Raw genomic sequence first — 21,644 nt, 5'->3', positions numbered from 1 at the left:
TCTCCAGGTGGCTTTGTGGATATCCTTGCGCGGGAAAAAGGTACTTCGGATCACCAGGCCTCGGGAAGCTGCGAAGTTTATACATCGTTGGCCGTTATCGTTTGTGTCGGTGTGCAGGCTATGGGGTCCTACCACCGGTCTATACATTTCTTCCCTACCGACCTGGGCGTTCATATCCCCGATGACGATCTTGATGTCCCGTGACGAGCAGCTGTCGTACGTTGCCTCCAGCCTCGCGTAGAACGCTTCTTTCTCATCGTCGGGTCTACCTTCGTGCGGGCAGTGCACGTTAATGATGCTATAATTGAAGAAACGACCCTTTATCCTCAATACACACATTCTCTCGCTGATCGCCTTCCAATCTATCACGCGATCCTACATTCCGCCCAGCACTACAAAGCCCGTTCCCAGTTCGTTGGTAACGCCACCGCTCTGGTAAAACTGGGCCTTTCCGCCACGGATCTTCCATACCTTCTCTCCTTTGCGACAGATTTCCTGCAGAGCTACGATGCCGAGTTTGCGGGGTTCCAGCTGTTCAATCAGCACCCGCTCGCAACCTGCGAAATTTAGCGATCTGCAGTTCCAAGTCCCGAGTCTCCATTCGTCGTCCTTATTTCGTCGCCTAGGTCGATGCCGAATATTCCGCTCCGAATATGCTTGAATGTTGTTAGTTAAGTTTAGTTTAGGTGTGTAGCCGTACTGGGGCAACACTACCGAGTCTCGCGATGGGGCTGCCATCTCATAGTGCCGAGACACACTATACCTCCTTCCCGGTTAGTATACGACCTTAGTTTCCACCGGGGTTGGTTACCCGATCTCCGCTAAGGTTTCTCGTATTCCGGCTGGTACCACGAGGAGGTCGGGATCGGAGTTGCTGGATAAGAGGCTAACGACCACTATGGGGTCTATATTCCGCATTATCTAGCCGTTTACCAGCCGTGTTGTTGAGGGTTGCTGACAGTTAATCTGAATCGGCCTTTTTGGGCGGACCAATCACATTGAAATGTAGTTTGACAGTCGTTCACAGACGTTCATCGTGTATGTTTGACAGAGCATATCTATGCTGGAGCCATCTGTGAGATTTTTCAGCTTTTCTTAAGTTCACTTTCGAATCCAATTTCAAATCCAATTTGATGTACAACTTCATGTTTAGTTTGAAATCCATTCGGCTGTCAAAGCTGGGGTACGTCACTGTCTTCTCTGTGAAATGAATACTCTGTAATGTAGAAAAAATTATCAAGGTGTAACCAGAAAATACGAATTTTTTGGTCTGATCGACTGATATTTTTGCGATATATACGTTAATTGCGTAAAAATAGATCAGCCATTCTATTTACGATTTACTTGATTATTCTAGGCCAAAACATGCTTCTAAATGGTTGATGGACAGAACAGTACCGAATGGCTGATAGCACTAATTCTAATTTTCTATCTAATTTTAAGCTTATTTACTAATTTATCAATTAATCTAATATTTAATCCTACCCATACGAATTACACGGTCCCATATTTCTTCCTTGGGGTACAACTATGCAGGCTTTGAAACTTTGCTATACTTGATCTCCTATTTTTTCGGATAAAGTATGACCAATTAGGTATGATTTCCACCATTATATTATGAATGAAACCACTGCTGAATAACAATGCCCAGTTCCCAAATCTTGAAATAAAGTAGGACGATAATTATAATAGACCGTTGTATTTGTATTAAAAGATGTGGCTTTTCGGTCTCGGGTTTCTTATGAAAACTTTATTTTACGTTTTCGGCTGACGTTTCGAAGGTCTATGCCTTCATCCTCGGAGCAAAACGTTAACAAATGTTTTCTTAGTCATTTGCTCGAGTTTTAACCGATTCTGCAGATTCTTGTGACAATTTGGACAATTATGTGGCCAGTGCAACAATCCTACTGACTCTAGCAGCATATCACAGCCGAGATTCTAACATATGGCTTCTTAGACCACCATTGTACCTCGAAGCTAACTGGGCGGTCAATATTTGCCACATCACCAATCGAAATGCTGGGATTACGCTTAAATTGGCTACCATATAACTACCTTAAATTGGCTAAAATAATTACCCAGATAACACAAGATCGTAATAGAAAGTTCACATTAAATCGTAAACATGTCAATTTTACATTCTGTATAATGATTAGAATATGTCAAAACAAAGTGAAGAATAAGTGGTTTTGCAGTCGTGCGTGTCCTCATATACAACTCATGACTGAGAATTATAAAGCAGTATAGATGCTTGTAATATTAAGTTTTTTTTATTCTATATTAGAGAGGTTTTCAGCCTGCGGCTGGTTCGCCTCTTTAATATTAAGTTATATCTTAATCAAATTTTCAGGAGTAGTAAGTTGCGTGTTTTAAAACACGGTGTATAAAATGTAAGATAGAATTACAAATGGCTGTCAAAATTTCCGCACGTATATGGCCTCCACTTTGGTATTCATATGTTCTAACGTGGTGAGAAATATAACTTTTTCGTTCAGATATGATTTCATATTTCTCAGTTGTAATCGAGATATACAAACGAAATTGTTTACTGGATACCATTCTGACTTTTCTCGGATTGCGATTCATAGCTGTTTATCGCTCCATCAATGAGAAACATTGGGGTTTTCGAAGTAGATGCCTAAGTTTCTTGCAAACTTTTTCTTGTTACGAAGCCATCACTGTAACCTCTCAATGATGAAGCAACTTTCAGTCAGAATTTCGGAAAAGATTATAAACAAATGAGTGTGTCTTTTTATAAGGAATATATTTTTTTTTTCACTAGTTGTATGCCGGAAAGGCTAATAGCAAAATCATAGTACATAAGCCATACTTAAAAACATAAGTCGAAGCGATCAAATGATTCGAACCAAAAAAATATTCCCTCTTAATAATGCTACTGCCACAGACAAAATTGTACCAGAGAATTAAAAACCCAAAGCCTAGTCAAAGTTGGTCTTGCTATACTTAGATTTTAACTTTACGAAAACACGGAAGATGACAGAATAAATTTAAAGACGCATAATATATGTAGGTATGTGTAATCTAAAGTTTTGTTTGCTAAAATTTGTGAATATTTCATGTTTAGCCAATAGTAAAGAAATTAAATGGATAAATTCTATTATCTTATACCTATTAAGATTCTACTATTTGAGATATTTAGCGATAATTTTTCTAATCATTTTATCAGAATTCATTTTTGTGGAGGCGCATCATATCTGGTAAGTGGTAACAAGCACTATGGAGGTAAACGTGTATTATATAATGTGACGCCTAGTTAATACGTTGAGCTGAGACCATCATTTTATTAAGTTTATAAAGTAACCGAAAGTTCTTTAAATTGCACCCTACAGTCAGTGTGGAAAAAAACTTACTAGTGCCATTTACTGGTTCTGTTAAAACCTTTCACTGGACTGTGTTTGTGCTAACGGAGCAAACATTCAACACCGCTTTCCGTTATTTTCTGTTATAATCTATACTTCTGTTTGTTACTACGGATGCTGCTAAAGCAGCACATTTGAACAAAGAGAGCCATTAATTAATTCCAACATCCTTATTTGCTAGTTCCGACTAGTGCTCACACACCCAAGCAACGTCGACTGTGATGTGACTCTACTTCCGGAGTAGAATAGGTACCAGCGGAAAAATTGCATAAATGAAAAAAAGCCTCAGTTTCAGTTACGTAACCCTTCGCTGATGAATGCATCGTCAGGAGCACATCCAAAGGTGGCAGCTGGCACAGTGCCAGAGCCAAACAGAACAACTACCTTTACGTGGTACATAAGGGCTTTTCTCTTTTTTCTTTTTCCTTTTTTTTTGTTTAGCCCGACAATGGAGAACCTTTTCGAAATGCGGATACAATGAAAAATTAATTATGAATTGTCACGACAGGCATTCCGCTCGTGAAACAGCACCAAATTGAGCATAAATTATGAAATTTGTATTTCTATTCGCCTCAAACCACGAAGCCAATGAAAACAACTTAAACGATAGAAACGGGCAAGAACGAACGACCTAAAAAGGATACATTTTCCAAATGTTTTATGGTGCTGCTAGAAGCGCGGTACTCCATGAGACACTCCTCCGTGCCACCTCTAAATGCATGGATTCTATTTGTCCTCCAGCAGTCGGGGGAAGGACGTGAGCGAAACTCTAGACGTCCAACTAATGGCGTAACAGCTGAGGTATGACGTAATGAATTTTCCAAAGAGAGCAGCAGACTGAGAGCCACCATGGAGAGGATAACGAAGTTGAAAATTTGGAAAAGATGACGGCTGATCTGTTACACAATCAAGTGGAATGGAAATGGCTGGAAAATCTCGCTGGAATAAGATTCGCTCTGCAAAGCACAAAGAGCGAGTGACAGGCCAATCTCTGTGAAAACTGGAAACTTTCTAAAGCTTTGAACACGGAGAGGTTCACTAGCATAGAGAAGTCGATTCTATGTGGTCATAGTATACGCGTTTGTCCTTACTTGTGCGCTCTTCAGTGGTTCAGTGATTCTGGTGAAAAATTTTGTGATCCTGTCAAATCGGTAGACAATCCGTTACGCTTTGTCTTCGACATAATTATCGTGGACTGTTGGGTTAATACCACCTACAGCCAATCGAGAAATTTGACAAGCGCAGCGGAAAGAAAAAATAATTGATTTTCTCTTTGATTTTATTAACAATAGGAGAAACCCTCTTAAAGGTGTTACAAAATTTTCACCCGAATGATCCGAGCAAGTGACAGAAGTGCATCCTTGGACCAGCAGTGCTCGTGAAGTTAAAATTAAAAGCCCCCGCTGAGGAGCCCAAATTTTCGTAACAGATCCTAGTTTGGGGATCGAGGACAAACGACCGCACACAGTTCAGTTTCAGTTCAGTTCGGCCCAACATCCCCCAGACCGTCAGGGAACCACATCTAAGATTATCCCCCATCACAGTGTTAGTATCTGCAGCGTCGATCGAAGTGGAAGCGCATGCGATCTGGTCAGTTTTGCGCGAACAAACGGGAAAAACCAGTAGCGAAAACTCACCACTCAAACTCTCGGGTGACTTTCGTTTCGCTGCTGGATGTGCTGTATGTACATGTACAAAGGGTGTATGGTGTGATAATTTGTATCGTGTGTTGAATGAGAACATTCTTGCTCTCCCGTGAGCAAGGCTATTCCAGAGGAACTCGCTGCTCCCGCTCGGACAGTGCGTCACCGCGTGAAATCGTTGTGTCCAAAATAATGAAACTGCAGTTTTCCACGAAAAATGCAAAATTACAAATAGAACGTATGATGTTGTGAAACTTGTGAGGGTGCGCAATATACGAAGTAACTATAGAGGGTGCTAAAAGTTAAAACGGTCCGGATTCTCGGTAATTTTTAGATTTATAATTTGTCCGGTTAAATATTATAGAAGTATTCGAAAAGTTTGAAGTTTTGTTTTGGCTCAACCCAATGCATGAAACAGTAAATTTTATAACAGGACACTCCCTCGCCATTTTCTATTTGACATTTGAGGGCTTTGACCAAATTGATAATAATCCAATAATTTGTTGAAACAATTTTCTGTTTACGATAAATATTACATAAAGAGATAAATAGATGCTGCTAGCTTTTCATACAAATGAAGAAATCATCAACTTTATAATTATCCTATGTTCTCAATTATTTTATGAATATGAACTGCTTAATAATAAATGGTACCTTATTAAGGAATGTCGTGAAAATGTTCCATAAAATGAAATATATAAATATGTAAATCAAAAAAATACGTCAAACTAAATCTGCAATCCAGTACTTCTTTGTTAACGAAAGTTAACGAAAAATTTAGCTTTCCGTATTGTTGTATTTTTGTATTGCAATCATCATGCTACAAAAAGTTCCATCGGTTAAATAATTTACTTTATTAATTATTTATCTAACTATTAAGCCATGTCTTCCAGTATGATACAACATAGGAATGTCATAAACAACAGCGAAAATATAATTTAAAAATAAAATCGTCGTAACAAGAGGCATAGGGACGTAAGACATACAGACGTCAGGCATAATGTATGAGAGGACGAATGGATGCGATGTTTACTGGACGTAATGCCGAATGTGAGCCCAAGTGGTATTATACTATATACCGCATACTGGTTACTTTTTACTTTTCATTTGTCACTTTTTATTTCCACTTTTCATCTCTCACTTCTCACACCTCACTATTCATTTCTAACTTCTCACTGCTCATTACGCATTATTCACTTTTCACTACTCACTTCTTTCTTGTAATCTAATCTAATCACTTTTCACTTCACATTTATCACTACTCACTTTTCATTTCTCACCTCACATTTCACACTTCTCACTATTAACTACTAATTACTCATTCTCACTTCTCACAATTCACTACTTACTATCACTCATTTCTCTCATCTCATTTCTCTTTATTCACTTCTCATTATACATAAAATAGCGGTGAGGAGCTGAAGTGACCCGTCGTCTCTCAAGCAAGATGACATTAACAATTTATAGACGACTAGCCGTAGCCTGTGTGGGTCGCCTCGCGTATAATTGAGAACGAATCAGAAGTACCCAACCTAAGTTTCCATAATTTCGATGAAAAAGCAATTTTTTGGTATGATAATCTAGACTCTAGAAAATAGACTCACTATAACTGAGATAACTGGAATGTATGACCAAAACGCCCAAATAGAGTAGGGCGGGTTATAAGTGCGATGTTTGAAGTAGTCATCAATTCTCTTGAGATATAAAAAAGGATAACAACAAAATATATTTTATAGTGATGCAGTAACTCAATGTCTTCACATTCAACTATAAATCGTCTGAAATAATAGTGTTATGCAAAATAAATTTTTCATTCGTCTGATCAAGTGTCGATTCGTACTATTACCCCGCTAACGAGGCAAAAGTGCGATTAGCGCGGGGCAAAAGTGCGAAGCTCGAATCCATGAAATTAGCACAGCAGTAGCTAACAAAACCATATTATCTTCAATCTGCGTTACGTTTCGGTAAGAAATATTCTCAATTTGCACCTTTCCCATTTTGCGCTGGTGTATTGCAGCCCCTCTCAGATCGAAACTTTTCCAAACGTTTGTTTTTTGTTTCATCGACGGAAAACGTTGTTTTCCTCCGGCCAACATCTGTAGAGCACGCAGTTTTCTGCAGATCTTCCTTTTCTAGTAGGTACAATATAGTGCCTAAAGCTGTATATACATAGCTATACATTTTTACCTCCTCCGTGAATCACACTTTTACCCCGCTAGGCGCTTGACGGGGTTTGAATAAATTGTGGAAAAGCGAAATATATTTTGTAAATTCTTTCCACCGTATTTTCAAAACAGATATGTGAGTGATGTAAAACGCTGCCACAAATTTTCAACAAGTAATATCCTCCTGTCGATATCGTATTTGCCGTATAACGAAAAATTACATCAAAACCGCCCTAAAATAACATTTGCACATAAGTCAGCATCTATACTTCGTAAGCATTCAAAGTTTACGTTAGATTCAAGCTGTCAAAGTAGTCACCCATCCATGCCAATGTAGTAAATTCACTCGGAATCTGCACCGATAAATTATCGAATCGCACTTTTACCCCTCCTTACTCTATACTTCTAACGCCAAGTAACTCCATGAGATGCAACTACATTACTATTGCTTGTCGTGGGTGCAATCTGGCGTAATTTGTTTGAGTCATCTATGTAATTACTTGCCACTGTTAACTGTGGCACTAGCGTTGTAGATAAGGCACTAACATTTGCACATAATTGTATCACGAATACATATTGATAAGTTTGTAACACCAATTTCTTTTTCCGACAAAACCTGCCCCGTATAAAAGAGTGTTCGTGAGATGCTCGCCATAGCCGCAGTTTAGGTGCACATGTATTAGTTTCAGCATTGTGTAAAGCATTTAGAGAGCTAGCTGTGATTCGTGCAACGAAAACATGACGTCCTGTCAGGGGTCTTAAGAACCAGATGGCCACAGGCCGTACGTATTGCCGGCGACCCACTGTCACTGGCCATTGCTGAAGGAAGCCTCCTAGAAACAAACCGCATCTTTCTAGGTTTACTCGTTTTCCTAAGTCTACTAACCTCTGGTTCGTTTTCCATAGTCTTCGTATCGATTCTCTGTACCAAGGATGTTCAAGTAACAATGAAGGTTTTATTGTACACTTATGATAGTTAAATGGCCGAAAATAATCATAAATACCATTATAAGAGTGTAATAAAACTCAAAATGGTACATGAGAATATAAATATGACTGATTTAGAATCGAGTGTGGAAATGTTATTTTATGTGATATCCAAATTTAGAACATTTCTTTTAATTGAACAGTGTCACATTTTGATATTGCTTCAAAAACTCACAATGGTTATAAATAAAGAGAGAGAGAGAGATCAAGCTTTTGCTGGAAATTCTAATTTTTTTTTTCATTCTGACAGATGTACATTTCACCTCCGAGTTACAAGTTTCATTAGTGTTTGTGACAATTACTCACTCCATAGCAGATTCCGAAATTAATTACTACATCATTTAGCTCAACTACAGAAAATGCGCTTGCTAAAACTCTGCGCTTTTTCTGTTTACCCGTGCATCGTCGCTCCGTTTCAAGTGATTTTGGATATTGTTATAACCATCTAAAATTCCGTCCACGCTTTGAATCCCGTTATTCGGAAGCATCTACACCGATTAAAGCTGATAATTTACTTCTGGATCCCAGGTAGGTTGAGCAAAAACGGAACAAAAATTTCTATCGGCTAGAGTTGTGGTTGATTGAAAGGCGTATAGCTCCTCCGCCTTCCCACCTCGCCCAGGGGGCTGATATGACGTCACATTTTCGTTGCTCACATGAAAAAGGCGGCAAACGCAAAGCGATTTCACAAAACGAATTTATCTAACCATTTTCACAGTTTCATGTATTTCGCATTAATTGTCTGCCTGAAATTGGCTATGTGATGCTAAAACCTTGACTAAAATCGAACTAAAACTAACAAAATTTAACAATTTATACATCCGACTCGGTTGTCAGCTTGAGCCCATCTATGAAGCTGTCAGCTTGGGCCCGCTCTATGTTGGCTACGTTTTTTTTGTATAGGTTGGTATTGGAAGTGTCATTCCCGTGACCTCGCCGATCATTCCGGCTCCCGCTTGGTTTGCATCCCCGCTAAATCAGCTCTCAACTAAATCTACGCCGCCCTCATCAGTCGCCGCCGGTTATAAAAAATTCTACATGATATTGCTGCATGTCAAAATTTGTACCTGCGATTGTTATCGACCACAATAAACAAAGTTACTCTGCTGCTGTTCTTACTTCAACGCCGAACAAATCCGGATCAACCCTCAGCACATTTACGCTTCGCATCTGCATTGTATCATCGCACTCATTGTTTGCCGTTTATCGTCATTCCTCAGCATCGTCATTCATACGCAGATCGCCCATCGCCACGATAGTCGACCATCAGCAGCAGCACACACCCTACGTTGTTTACATCCAAACAGACGATCATCAGTAGCAAGTCACAAAAAGGTAACGTTTGAGCTTCTTAGAAAGATAAGGATAGAAAATTGGTTAGGTTCAGTACTAGGCCTGCACGTTTTCGATTAATTAATATTAGTGGCGCCATCTGTGATTTGGATAGAGAACGTCGACTGACAGTACACAGTAGGACGTCGCTACTCTGCCCGATCATGACTGTAATTTGCGAAAGTTGTGCAAACAATATCGAAAGTGGTCAAAAGTCTCTACGATGTGGAGGTTTTTGCTCCGCTTTATTTTGCACTAAATGCTGCGGGTTGAATGATGAATTATTTGCTGCTGTTGTCAAAAAATCTAATCTCTTTTGGATGTGCAATACGTGCAAAAACATTATGGAAAAAGCTCGTTTCCGCAATGCGCTTGTTTCTGTAGAAACAGCGAATTCACGGCTGATCGCTGAACTGAAGGACCAAATACGCAACGATATTTTGCACGATATCAAAGAAGAGATTCGTACCAATTTTAAAACCCTTATCGATTCGGTTCCTAAGACTCCTCTCACACTTTCTCCCAACCCGACATTCTTCAATTCTGCCAAAAGACGAAGAGACTGGGATGACAACACTGACGATTCAGCAAATAGACCTTCCAAACTTTCCCGCGGCACGGACACACACTCTTCCTCTACTGTTTCCGAGATGATCAATGACGCTGATGATAAATTCTGGCTTTATCTATCAGGCATTTCGCCTGATGCTCCTGATGCAAGCGTGGTAGACTTGGTTACCGATAGGCTCGGATCCAATAACATAACGGTTGGAAAACTTATTCCTCGCGGTAGAGATCCAAGATCGCTTAACTACGTCTCATTCAAGGTGGGTATGCCGAAGGCCTTGAAAGATAAAGCTATGAACCCTGGTACATGGCCAGTAGGGATAGTGTTTCGCGCGTTTGAGGATAAGTCAACCAACAGACGAATTTTTTGGAAACCCACTGCAGCGCCAGTCGACCTTGTGATAACGAACACGGCCCCTCAAGAGAATCCATAAGCCAAAATAAACCAGCTCCACCCGTAACCCATAACGATACATGCAATTCAACTCGGACAATTCCACTTACTATCTACTATCAGAATGTCCGAGGGCTAAGAACAAAAACGAATGATCTCTCTCTCGCGCTTACATCATCGGACTATGATGTCATAGTTTTCACGGAAACATGGCTTCGTAATGACGTTTCATCGACTGAATTATCTTCTGACTACAACTTCTTTAGATGTGACCGAAATAGCTTAACTAGTACCTCACAGCGTGGTGGTGGTGTACTAATTGCAACTAAGAATAACCTCAAAAGTCGACTAGTACCTCTTCCAGGCGATCAACGATTAGAGCAGATTGCGGTTTGCATAGAGTTGCCGAAACAGTGTGTTTACATATGCTGCGTGTATATCAAGCCGGGCTCTGATCCTTCTATCTACCAAGAACATTGTGACTGCGTTCAAAAGCTTAATGATTCCGTTAGAGGCACAGATTTAGTAGTATTGCTGGGCGATTATAATTTACCTAACCTTCTTTGGAACTACGACTCGGAATTAAATAGTTACCTACCAAACAATGTGTCTTCTGAGCAGGAAACAATTTTGACCAACACACTCTTGAGCAATGGACTCATGCAAGTTTTCAACTTTCCTAACCAGCACGGCAGACTACTCGATTTAGCATTCGTAAACAATGTGTATTGCTCTGAAATTATTTCACCTTCTTCACCGCTCTTAAGAATTGACGCACATCATAAACCGTTTATTTTAATATTTGACGTTTCCAATTCCAATAGAGAAGAACTTGCTGATGTTTGGTGCTACGATTTTTCTCACTGTGACTACAATGCTATCAACGACGCCTTTTTGCGTATCAACTGGAGCATCCTACTTGCGCAGTGTGATACTGATGATGCAGTTTTACGTTTCTATGACGCAATTTCGCAGGTGATCGTCGAGCACGTTCCAATGAAAAGAAAACGTAAAACGCCACACAATCGTCAGCCGTGGTGGAATACTGGACTAAACAATGCTCGTAATCGCTTAAGAAAAGCTCGTAAACGTTATTTTAAACACAGATCTGATGAGAGCAAACAGCTTCTCCGTCAACTCGAGCAACAATACGCAGCACAACGTGATACAGCTTACCGTGAATATATTCATAGAATTGAATCTAATGTGAAGCGTGACCCGTCGTCTTTCTGGAATTTCACCAAAAGCCGTAGAAAGGGCGGCGGAGTTCCAAATACTGTTTTTTATAGGGACGCATCAGCGAATAACGCAGAAGACTCCTCAAACCTATTTGCGGATTTCTTTCGAACTGTGTACTGTAACGATCCTCCAACTAACCAACGTGAAGCAATCCGAAATATAGAAATGTTTGACTTGTACTTTCCTCCATTGAGGCTATCGATAAGCGATGTTTCATCGGCCCTCTCTGCAGTAGATACCACCAAAGGACCGGGTCCTGATGGACTACCACCGCTATTTCTAAAACAATGTGCTGCAACACTTGCTCTTCCTCTTAAAATTATTCTAAATAGCTCCCTAACCACTGGTGTCTTTCCCTGTGCTTGGAAGCATGCCTCAATTACTCCTATTTACAAATCTGGGAACTCGAACAACGTCGAAAACTATAGAGGAATCTCGGTTCTAAACATCATAGCAAAAGTCTTCGAAAAAATAGTTCATCACTCGCTTTATGCAGCGGTTCGCCACGTAATCACCGATTATCAACATGGGTTTGTTAAAAATCGCTCCACCGTCTCTAACCTCATGTGTTTCGTAACTAACGTGATAAAGCGCATAGAGAAACGTCAACAGGTAGATGCAATTTACATCGATTTCGCTAAGGCTTTCGATAAGGTGCCACACGTGCTAGTAATCGAGAAAATGAAGCGTATAGGTCTACCGGATTGGATATGTAACTGGTTGCACTCTTACTTGACTGGCCGGACTGCTTCCGTGAGTGTTCAAGGAATTAAATCCTACTGCTTTCCTATTCCATCCGGAGTACCCCAAGGCAGTATCCTAGGACCATTAATTTTTGTGCTTTTTGTGAATGATATTTGTAATTGCATCGAATCGGAGAAATTGTTATTTGTGGATGACCTAAAAATCTTTAGAACCATTACATCCTCTCTCGATGGAGATGCTTTGCAACGCGACATAAACAACTTGCTGCATTGGTGCCTTGTAAACGGTATGGAAGTGAACATATCGAAATGCAACATTATTTCCTTCTACCGCCTTCGTAATCCGCATCAGTTCACATACAAGATGCATGATAACGATATAAAACGCTGCAACTCTATCAAGGATCTTGGTGTTACGATCGACAGCAAGATAAGGTTCGACGAGCACATTAGTACAATTACTTCCAAAGCTTTCGCCATTCTTGGTTTTATACGTAGGAATACTACTGATTTCGAAGATATTTATGCCTTGAAAACGCTCTATTGCTCTCTTGCTCGCAGTATTCTGGAGTATGCAGCACCGGTTTGGTCTCCATACTGTATCACGCATATTACTAAAATTGAAAGCGTTCAACGTGCATTCATCCGGTTTGCACTGCGCCGCTTGCCATGGCAGAACCCGATACGGCTGCCGTCTTATGAAAATCGCTGTCAGTTAATAAGACTTAGTACGCTAGCCGAAAGAAGAGTGGTATCGCGCAGACTGTTTATATTCGACCTACTAAAAGGGACAGTGGATTGCAGTTACCTCCTGGAGCAGCTAAACGTTCATGCACCTCGTCGGAATTTGCGAAATTATACGTTGCTTTGGACTCCAACGCACCGAACATTGTATGGTCAGAATAACCCGTTGCACACTTGTTGTAGGCTTTTTAACGAAGTATCTCATGTATTTGACTTCAATATCAGTAAAAGTAGGTTTAGAAGGGAAATTGTTAATCTAAATTGATAGTACATAGTAATACTAGTCTGTACAGAATTGAAGACTGTGAACAATAAACAATAAAAGTCTCCAATTAATTCATCGATGACTAAATGACGAAGGGTCGATGAGCAAATGTTGAAGTTGTGGCTTCAGAAAAAAATTGAGTTTTCAGCTTATCTTGACTGTTTACCCTAACATTTCTATGTCAAGGTCAACTGAAAATATATTTTTTTATATTACTGTCCGGCCCCTTTACGAACGACAAGTCCACTGCTTCGAGATATTAAAAGTGTCATTCTCATTTTTTAACCATTTTCAACGAATCAAGTACAAAAATATCAATATTAATAGACCTCGTGCAAGTAGTGGCCCAGTTTCAAAATGTATACTCACATAATGAGTTTTTGTCTTAAAAGATATGTCGATAAACTGCATAAGCAGCATGAAAAACAATATGTATAAATATTTATTTCCATGAAAGAAGAATTTAATCAGAATACATCATAAGTAACATTGCTGCGCTAAGTTACGATCACTGATATTCATCCGACTGTATAAGGTTTTGCATGCTGACGTCATGAATGAACGCGGTTCATCTATTTAGCATCCATCCGTGGTTTGTTTACTATTTGTTGGTCGTATTCTACAAACGCGATTTATATAAATTCTAGTAAAACGACACAATACAGCGTTGTCCAGAAATGTTTCCCTTCAAACTATAGAGCCCTACCCAAGCAACAATTTGGGTTTTATTACAATCTTATGATGGTATTTAAGACCAAAATTGGCCTTGAAAACTGCCATAAGAGTACAATAAAACTCACATTGCTGCTTGGGTATTCTGTAAGTAACGTCGAGGGTCACTTTGCTTGACTAGTCGAGTTTGGTATTATGTAACTCTCACGCGACGCGATTTTGTCGAGTAACGCGACTGAGTCTACCACTAGAAAGCTAGTGACTAAACGGTTAGCAAGTGACGCCTGAGTTTGCTTTGTTTTGGTCGTGCATTGAGCCGCTATGCTGCCCGTTCTCCCTGCCCTCGACACTCAATAGTGACTGAGTCGAGCCGAGTTGCTCGAAGTAGCTTACAGAATAGGGCCCATAGTATGGAGTGGCAGTTTTTATACTTTTCTTACCTGTCTACCGTCAACGATATTCACTTTCATCTCTTTAACTTATATTCGAAGTGCATGCAAACAAACCACTGATAGAAGTCAAAGAAGTAAGGTTATGTTCGCCGTGCAAAACTCTTTTGTCTCATAGAAGCAAAATCAGTAAAAGTGACGCATGAAACATTTGTAGAGCTGGGTGTGAATTACAATATTTCTAATCTAAGTACTGTGTTATACACTGTAATAAGGGTGTATTTTTTCATTTGCAAAGGAACGTTCGTTTATTAATAACGAAGTTTGTTGCGTAAATGACACGGCACTTACTTTGAAAAGATTATAAATTACACTGTACTCTGCTTTTGTCTATGAGTATTATTGATTACTTCTATTGACAAATTTTTTAATGTGCCTGAGACAGGGATGAAAAAATCGCTTCTCCTCCGTCATTCTCCGAACATCATAGTAACTTAATTCAGATTCTTTGACATCACTACTTGTAAGCGGTAAACATCCATGATTGTTTACTGTTCGAGTGTAAACATGTAACCATTGTTTAGTTTTGTTTGTTTAGATTGTTAAGATCAGCTGAAGAGGAACATAATTGAACGGATTCAAACTTTCGTGGTTTGTGGCCATAATTTCCTGAAAGCGCCGGATCAAAATACTTTTAACAATCGTGCGAATTAAACTCTCGACTGCACTCAGAGGCTAACGTCAACTTCATATTGGTCGAGCCGTGGCAAAGTTTGCTCTCGAACAGCGTCTCGGCTTGATAGGAAAGTTACCGTTACGTATTTGGACGTTCTCCTTGAAGTGAAAACTACGAAGTCACAATCCATAAACTTATTTTCCGTTCGATTATGTTCCTTTTCAGCTGATCTGCGAAAATTAAACAATGTTTACATTTTTACACTTGAACAGCAAACAATCATGGATGTTTCCGTAGTAACTCCGTCAGGGCGAATCAGACGCACCTGCAATGAATGTCAAAAGATTGTGCCGACTTGTGCCCAATAGCTCGACCCATGCACCTTCCAGCATTGGACAAAAGGTAGGACTCATAACGACAACTTGTTAAGCGTAGCTACCAATGAACCCCCCCCCCCTCACCTTTCCACTCTTTCCCCTCCATTTCAAAAACTTTCCATACTTTCCCCTACTGTCCCTTCATCAATTGTAGAACCACCGTTTCAAAAAATATTAATATATGTTTGACCGTATTTCAAGGTCAAGACTAAAAACACGAGGTTTAGTCTATATACAGTAATATTTCGATTTTGTCAGCCCCATGTTGAATTTTAGGCTGACCAAACTGACAAAATCGGGATATTTTTTTTCGACATTTTTTTCAAGGCAATATCGAAGACTTCTACTAAAAATTAAATTTTAACCTTCAATTGGTCAACCGAAAGCTCAATGAACCGGACACAGCACACTGGCCCAAAACCTTTTTTGGTGCGCATTAGCTTTGAGCGGAAAAACTTGGTTTTAGGTTTATGGAACCTTTGGAAGAGTTTCTTAAAATTAAAAGTTCGATCATCCAGCGGAATTCAAATTTTGACTGATCCCCCAAAAAGTGCAATAAAAAAATTATTTTTCTTCAGTTTCAATATAACACATTGATGTGTTCTGCAAAATTTTACGGCTTATTAGTACAAGAAATTTTGCTGAAGAGAGTAACCATTTATCTCTTCAGCGAAGATATAAAAATCCTTTAAAAAATCGTTAAAATCAGTTTTTCTATTTTAGCTGTTTTTGTAGTTGTTGTATGAATTTTTCCTGTTTTACAAAGTTGTACAAATAGTAAAAATACACAACAATGCTGAACATAGTCTACTTCTATCTTTGCTTGTTTAAGAACTATAGAACTATTACTATAAAAATACCCTAATTTTGACCCCGAATTACTCGCTAGAAGGCATCATTTTATTGAAAAACTCATCCAGAGAATCAGAATAATTTCAAGCAGGCTGAAAAGTTTTATAAATCATGTTTAATAGCACAAAAGTTAAATAAAATTTATAGGCTGACAAAATCGGGATGAAAAACTGATAAAATCGGGGGTAGACAAAATCGGGAGCTGACAAAATCGGAACATTACTGTATACGTTTGTCATATGGACGGATGTCATACGTCTGTTTGCCACAATCGATGAGAGCCATAATGGACGAAAATCATAATGTACCTTTGGCATAATTCGATTTTTTTGGTAAGTCCCAGAAGTACACATCGGCCAACAAAAAATATGTTTTCGATAAATTCCAAAGGAATGGAGTGAACATTTTTGATTCTCTTCAATAAAAACATAATTTTAAGCCAACGGTGACGCGAGGAGAATTTAATTAAAATAAAATAATTAAACTTAAAAAAATTAAAAAGAGTCCAGTATATAAACGAACAAGCCATCAAGTATCAAAGAAAATTTCTTTTTTTCTGAAATTTCGCATAAATGAACCAAGCCGAAAATTTAAATAAAAAATTGAGCGTGCTAACGCATTGTGAAAAAAAAATATTCTAATTGAAATTGATTAACAGCATCCACCGCAACACACCTTCCGCGCACCACTTTTGCACGTTCAACAATAATCTTCTCCCACCGTGCGCCACTTGAAAACCGCATGCACATGATTACTTTTGGACAACATTTGGAAAAACTCTGAAACTCTCGCATCTTTCACGTTCTGCTGCAAAGCTCTGCATGACGACTCTCTCTCTCACTGCTCCACCATCATCGTCGTCGCTCGCTCCATCATTGCTCCAACCAACCCCATGATGGCCAGGAATACACAGGAAGCAGGGGCACTGAACCGCTCTGCGCTGCTGGGGACGAGGTTCTCGGGGAGTATAAAATCGCCACTCTGCGAGAGTGCCACCGTTCAGAGCTCGCGTGCATTTCCGCAAGTCAAGTTGATTACATCTCAACCAGCTGAACGGCACGGCACACGGTCGGTGGTGTTGTTCGAATCGAATCGGAGTTTTTGGTTTTTCCTCCCGAGAGAAGGAGCGAACTGGAAAACTGTGCGTGCGTGCCTGAGAGCTGCCAGGCTACCGCTTAAGGTAAGAAGGACTCGTTTGCTCACGAGGCCAGCGGAGTTCGTGTTGTGCTGTGGTGGCGACTAGTCCTGGAATTTGTGGTGGATCCGACCGAGTACATCGCAAGGAAAGGTAGCTTTCTAAGGGTAGTTAGATGAGGGCTGTGGAAAATTTAAAACTAGATCTATTATACAACTGTTTAAGCAATTGGAACGGTGCTTGGTGCAATTCAGACAGCGTTGAATAATAACGTGATTGGATATGCTATTACAGATTACAGAAAAGTGAGCTGGAAAATTCGCTGGAAAGCGTGTGCCAATGAGTGTGTAAGAAACGTTCCCACGGAGTGGTTGAGAAAGTTTTGTGTGAAAGCAGGAGCGAACGGAAAAGTGAGAATCTTTGACACACGCTGACCGAGAGTACAGCAGTAGTGAAGGGTTTTCGTTACTGGCAGATTGTTACATAAAAATCGAGGAATATTCATTGAAATCCTGAAAACTGACCAGATCGCAGTGCAGTTCTGAAGTCGTGTTCACTTGATAAATGATTTTAGCGAAGGTTTTGTTGGTTTCTATTTGCAGTATCAACGAATGTTGGTTCCGGTGAGGAAGTGATCAGTGGAATTCAGTAGATTGTGGAAAGGAACCAAAGATTTCGCGAGTTCGGTAATATACAGCACGGAAACGGTTTTCTTCTCGCCTAGCACCTAGATTTCGAAGCAAAGATTTGCCAGTTTGTGAAAGGGTACAGTCATGGCCGATAAAAAAGTAGCAGAACAGTACTATGCCCCGCCCGAGAAATTGGGCAAATGGGAAGGATTCAGCAAGTTCATCTGGAACAGCGAAACCAGCCAATGTCTTGGACGGACAGGATCCAGTTGGGGTAAGTAGACCTAAATAATTATGACTCATTTTCCCAAGACATTCGCCTAAGGGACAAATTGCCCTTCTGGAACTGGAAATCAGCCATCTTGTTTTTCCCACCCTCCTGTTGAGGGATGCGCTCTCTTGAGCTTTTCTACTCCCTCTCGTACGCTTCTTCACTCAGATTAAGGCAAGAGGTCTTCCTATATCCTTGAAACTAGCTCTCGCCATGCCATCGCTCTCCCAAATGGTCGTCCATGCTGCTCTTTTTCCATACCAATATTTCCGACAAACAGAAGTGTGCGAGGAAAACTGATTACATAAATTTTTCCATAAAACAAGCTCACAGAGCGATTTTTTGCAATTTCAAAGATTTCTTTGCGAAACTAGTATTGTAAATCATTTAATCTTTACTAGTGTTGAAACTCTAAACTAATTGCGAAAATCAATAATATGCACATCGGCATGACTTTCCACTCCATTTAGTATTAGTTTTTTATAATAGTCTTTTAGTAGCAAAGGTAACATTATTAGTACACCATTCAACCTCTTTATGAGGGTGAGTCGTTTCGAACACCGAATGTATATCGAAAGCATGCACAAAATAAAGACTTTTTCCATATTATATAACCAGCCTTTGTCTGAACGAAGCATTTTATTTTCCGTTTGGAAAAATTGTCTACCGCAAGGCATCATTGTTGGGGAAAAATCGGTAACAGACGGAATTGAGGATGACAATTGATAGCCTTCACCCAATAAACAGTTGGAAAATTGCTGGAAGGCTCTCCTGTTTGATTCGCTAATGGCATTACGATATTCGCAGGTATATCACAGACGTTCGGACGAATAAGCAACTGCACTTCTTTATACGGTTGCCCCGTTGTGTAAGACCTGTAGACTTTTCGATTGCTGACTGAATGATGGAGAGGGACAGTTAGCGGTCGAGGAGAATAGCAGACTGAATAATAGAGGCGAAACAGTTCCAAAGGGGGTTTATCGATTTTCTGTTTAATTTTTCGTTTTTTTTCGCGTTTATAACAAACGAGGATAGACAACACTTGTCGATTCCTAACTGGCCGTCAGTGCTATGGATGGAATATGAAATCTGATTCTTCTGCTGTTTTTTTTTTCTTTCTTGGATTGCTTCATTCTCACTCGACTGAAGTATGTTCCATTGCGGGTTAGGTTACATAATGCGTACTCCAGAAGGGGACATGTAGCTAGTCTTTTTATTTACAGCCGACGTCCTCATTATTAGTGCTTTCGCTAGAAGTATAATGAAAGTACGGTAATGAGTTACCAAAATAATACCGGTTGGAGTGCCCTGTTTTATTATTCACAAATGTTGTACTATCTTTAGACAGTTATTTGTTTCGCCGGAAGAAATACGAAAAAATAATTTACAAAAGAACTACTTATCTACTTTACAAAAAATGTACATTCAATCATTTCGTCGTACTATGACCACTTACCTCATATAATTGACTTATTTTGTTTTTTTATGTTCTAAAATTTTTATGCCCGGCACCACTATTGCGCATTCTGCACCTATTATGAATGTTGTAGGTGAAAAAAATAAACAGACCGAAGTAAATGTTCTCTCTTCGTTCGATTTTCTTACTCTTTCGAAACTACAGGCGAAATAACATTGGTGTGCCCCAGGGAAGTTTATGAGAGTTCTTATTGTTTATTATGTATTTAAGTCACACGTAACAAGTTATACGACGATACATGCGGTATCAATTTTTTGCAAACGACATTACATTGTGCAACTCAGCTTAACATTTAGAAGATGCCATTTTAGACTCTAATGAAAATTTGTGAACTCTGGGCCTGGGAACACTAGCAGAAGCACTCGAGCCAGAAGCACTTGCAGCTTCCTCGTCAACGTACATCTACCGGACGCGGAGCTTACCCGGAATCGGTAACTTCTCCCTGGTTATTTATAGTATAGTATAGTTTTGGCTCGTCTTTCGCTGGTATTTTGGCCACATGTCCAGCACGTTGTACTAGACTCAGCCAAATGTTTTTGTCTCGACTTATAATGAAGTAAGGCATTGCAGTGTTGTTCTGATTATATCAGCCTTTCCGTGAATTTTGGGCTGATATACTTGGAAAACTGATGTAATAAGAAAAAAATTTTTTTGTTTAAATTATGCCACGTTTACTAATGAATTATGTTTTATATTTTTGCATTATTTGGGTGGTCATGTTTCCACGCATTAGGGTGATTGAAAAAAAGTTTTAAATGCGTACCAAGGTTCATAAACCAAGCTATCTCTGATTGGCACCAGTCTCGCTCCAGCTACCAGCCCATCACTTCCTCAATAAGTGATAGGTAAGCTTAAAGCGTACAGTAAAAGAAATGAACTGGGCATACCACAACAGTTCAAAATACTAGATGCAGTGGTAAGAGTACCCAACAGAAGAGGAGGAATGTTCTACAACTTTTATGAAGATATCGTATTTGCCAAGTGTTCCGAGGTTAAATATCATCTTGTACGAAACCGAGATTCCGTAGATGATATTTGCTCGGAAAATGTCCTGTCACAAGACCGGTAAGCGTGCTGAAATCTCTGTTATTCAGACTCAGCAACTTATGAGTAACCTTGATACTCGACGTTATAGATTTTTTTAGATTATTTGAGCGATTGTACGGTCGTCCAATTGGACATGACTGTTCGGATCTCCCGTCTGTCGACTCACTCGGCCCGGTTTGCGTCACATCTTGGATTAGGGGTTTATACAGTCAAGACTTTACGTAATAGTCATGGATAACAGCTATTAAAACCATCCTCCTTTTAGGGGCTTTGATCCCTCTGCTATGGTTCTCAGTAGTCATAGCTTTACAGAAGTCCGTCATTTGCAGGCAAAACCTACTAAAATAAGTAACTCTATCGAATATGGTAACTAATTACATCTTATGGTTGTCGAAATATAATGATTTGTTTAAAATAAGCACTTAGAAATCTATTTGTGTCAATAATCAATAACTTTTGAGGATACAATCAGATACAGACAAATGATACTTGCTTTTATAAGTTTTTTGTTGTGCTTTTATGTGTAAGTTGTTTGATCTACCACCATTTGTCACTTTGAGAAATATTTGAACCTAAAGAAGTACTATTTTTACCGAAAAAGCTCAATATCTTGGAAAATTTAGAAATAGCGTATAAAGATGTAGCACTAAAATGAGAATTAAGTAAGACAAATAACTTTCTAGAACAGCATGAACACGT

At 39.5% G+C, this 21,644-nt stretch overlaps 1 protein-coding gene across 4 annotated transcripts in view; it reads left to right on the top strand.

Moving 5' to 3' along the window:
- LOC128744026 (sodium/potassium-transporting ATPase subunit beta-2) overlaps positions 1-21,644 on the top strand; it is a 53,895-nt gene that overhangs the window by 4,304 nt on the left and 27,947 nt on the right. Inside the window, exons 1-2 of one of the 4 annotated variants that reach the window (XM_053840767.1) lie at positions 4,783-4,925; positions 18,124-18,424. In XM_053840767.1, coding sequence (XP_053696742.1) covers positions 18,295-18,424 — 130 coding nt within the window. In that variant the 5' untranslated portion in view covers positions 4,783-4,925; positions 18,124-18,294. Of the gene's footprint in view, positions 1-4,782; positions 4,926-17,395; positions 17,675-18,123; positions 18,425-21,644 lie in introns of those variants that run through there. The other 3 variants (XM_053840766.1, XM_053840764.1, XM_053840768.1) reach the window with 3 other exon arrangements.

The sequence above is a fragment of the Sabethes cyaneus genome, chromosome 3 (assembly GCF_943734655.1).
Source record: "Sabethes cyaneus chromosome 3, idSabCyanKW18_F2, whole genome shotgun sequence".
Lineage (NCBI taxonomy): Eukaryota > Metazoa > Arthropoda > Insecta > Diptera > Culicidae > Sabethes > Sabethes cyaneus.
Note: the sequence above shows the minus strand (reverse complement) of the source record. Positions and strands in the feature narration are given on the sequence as shown.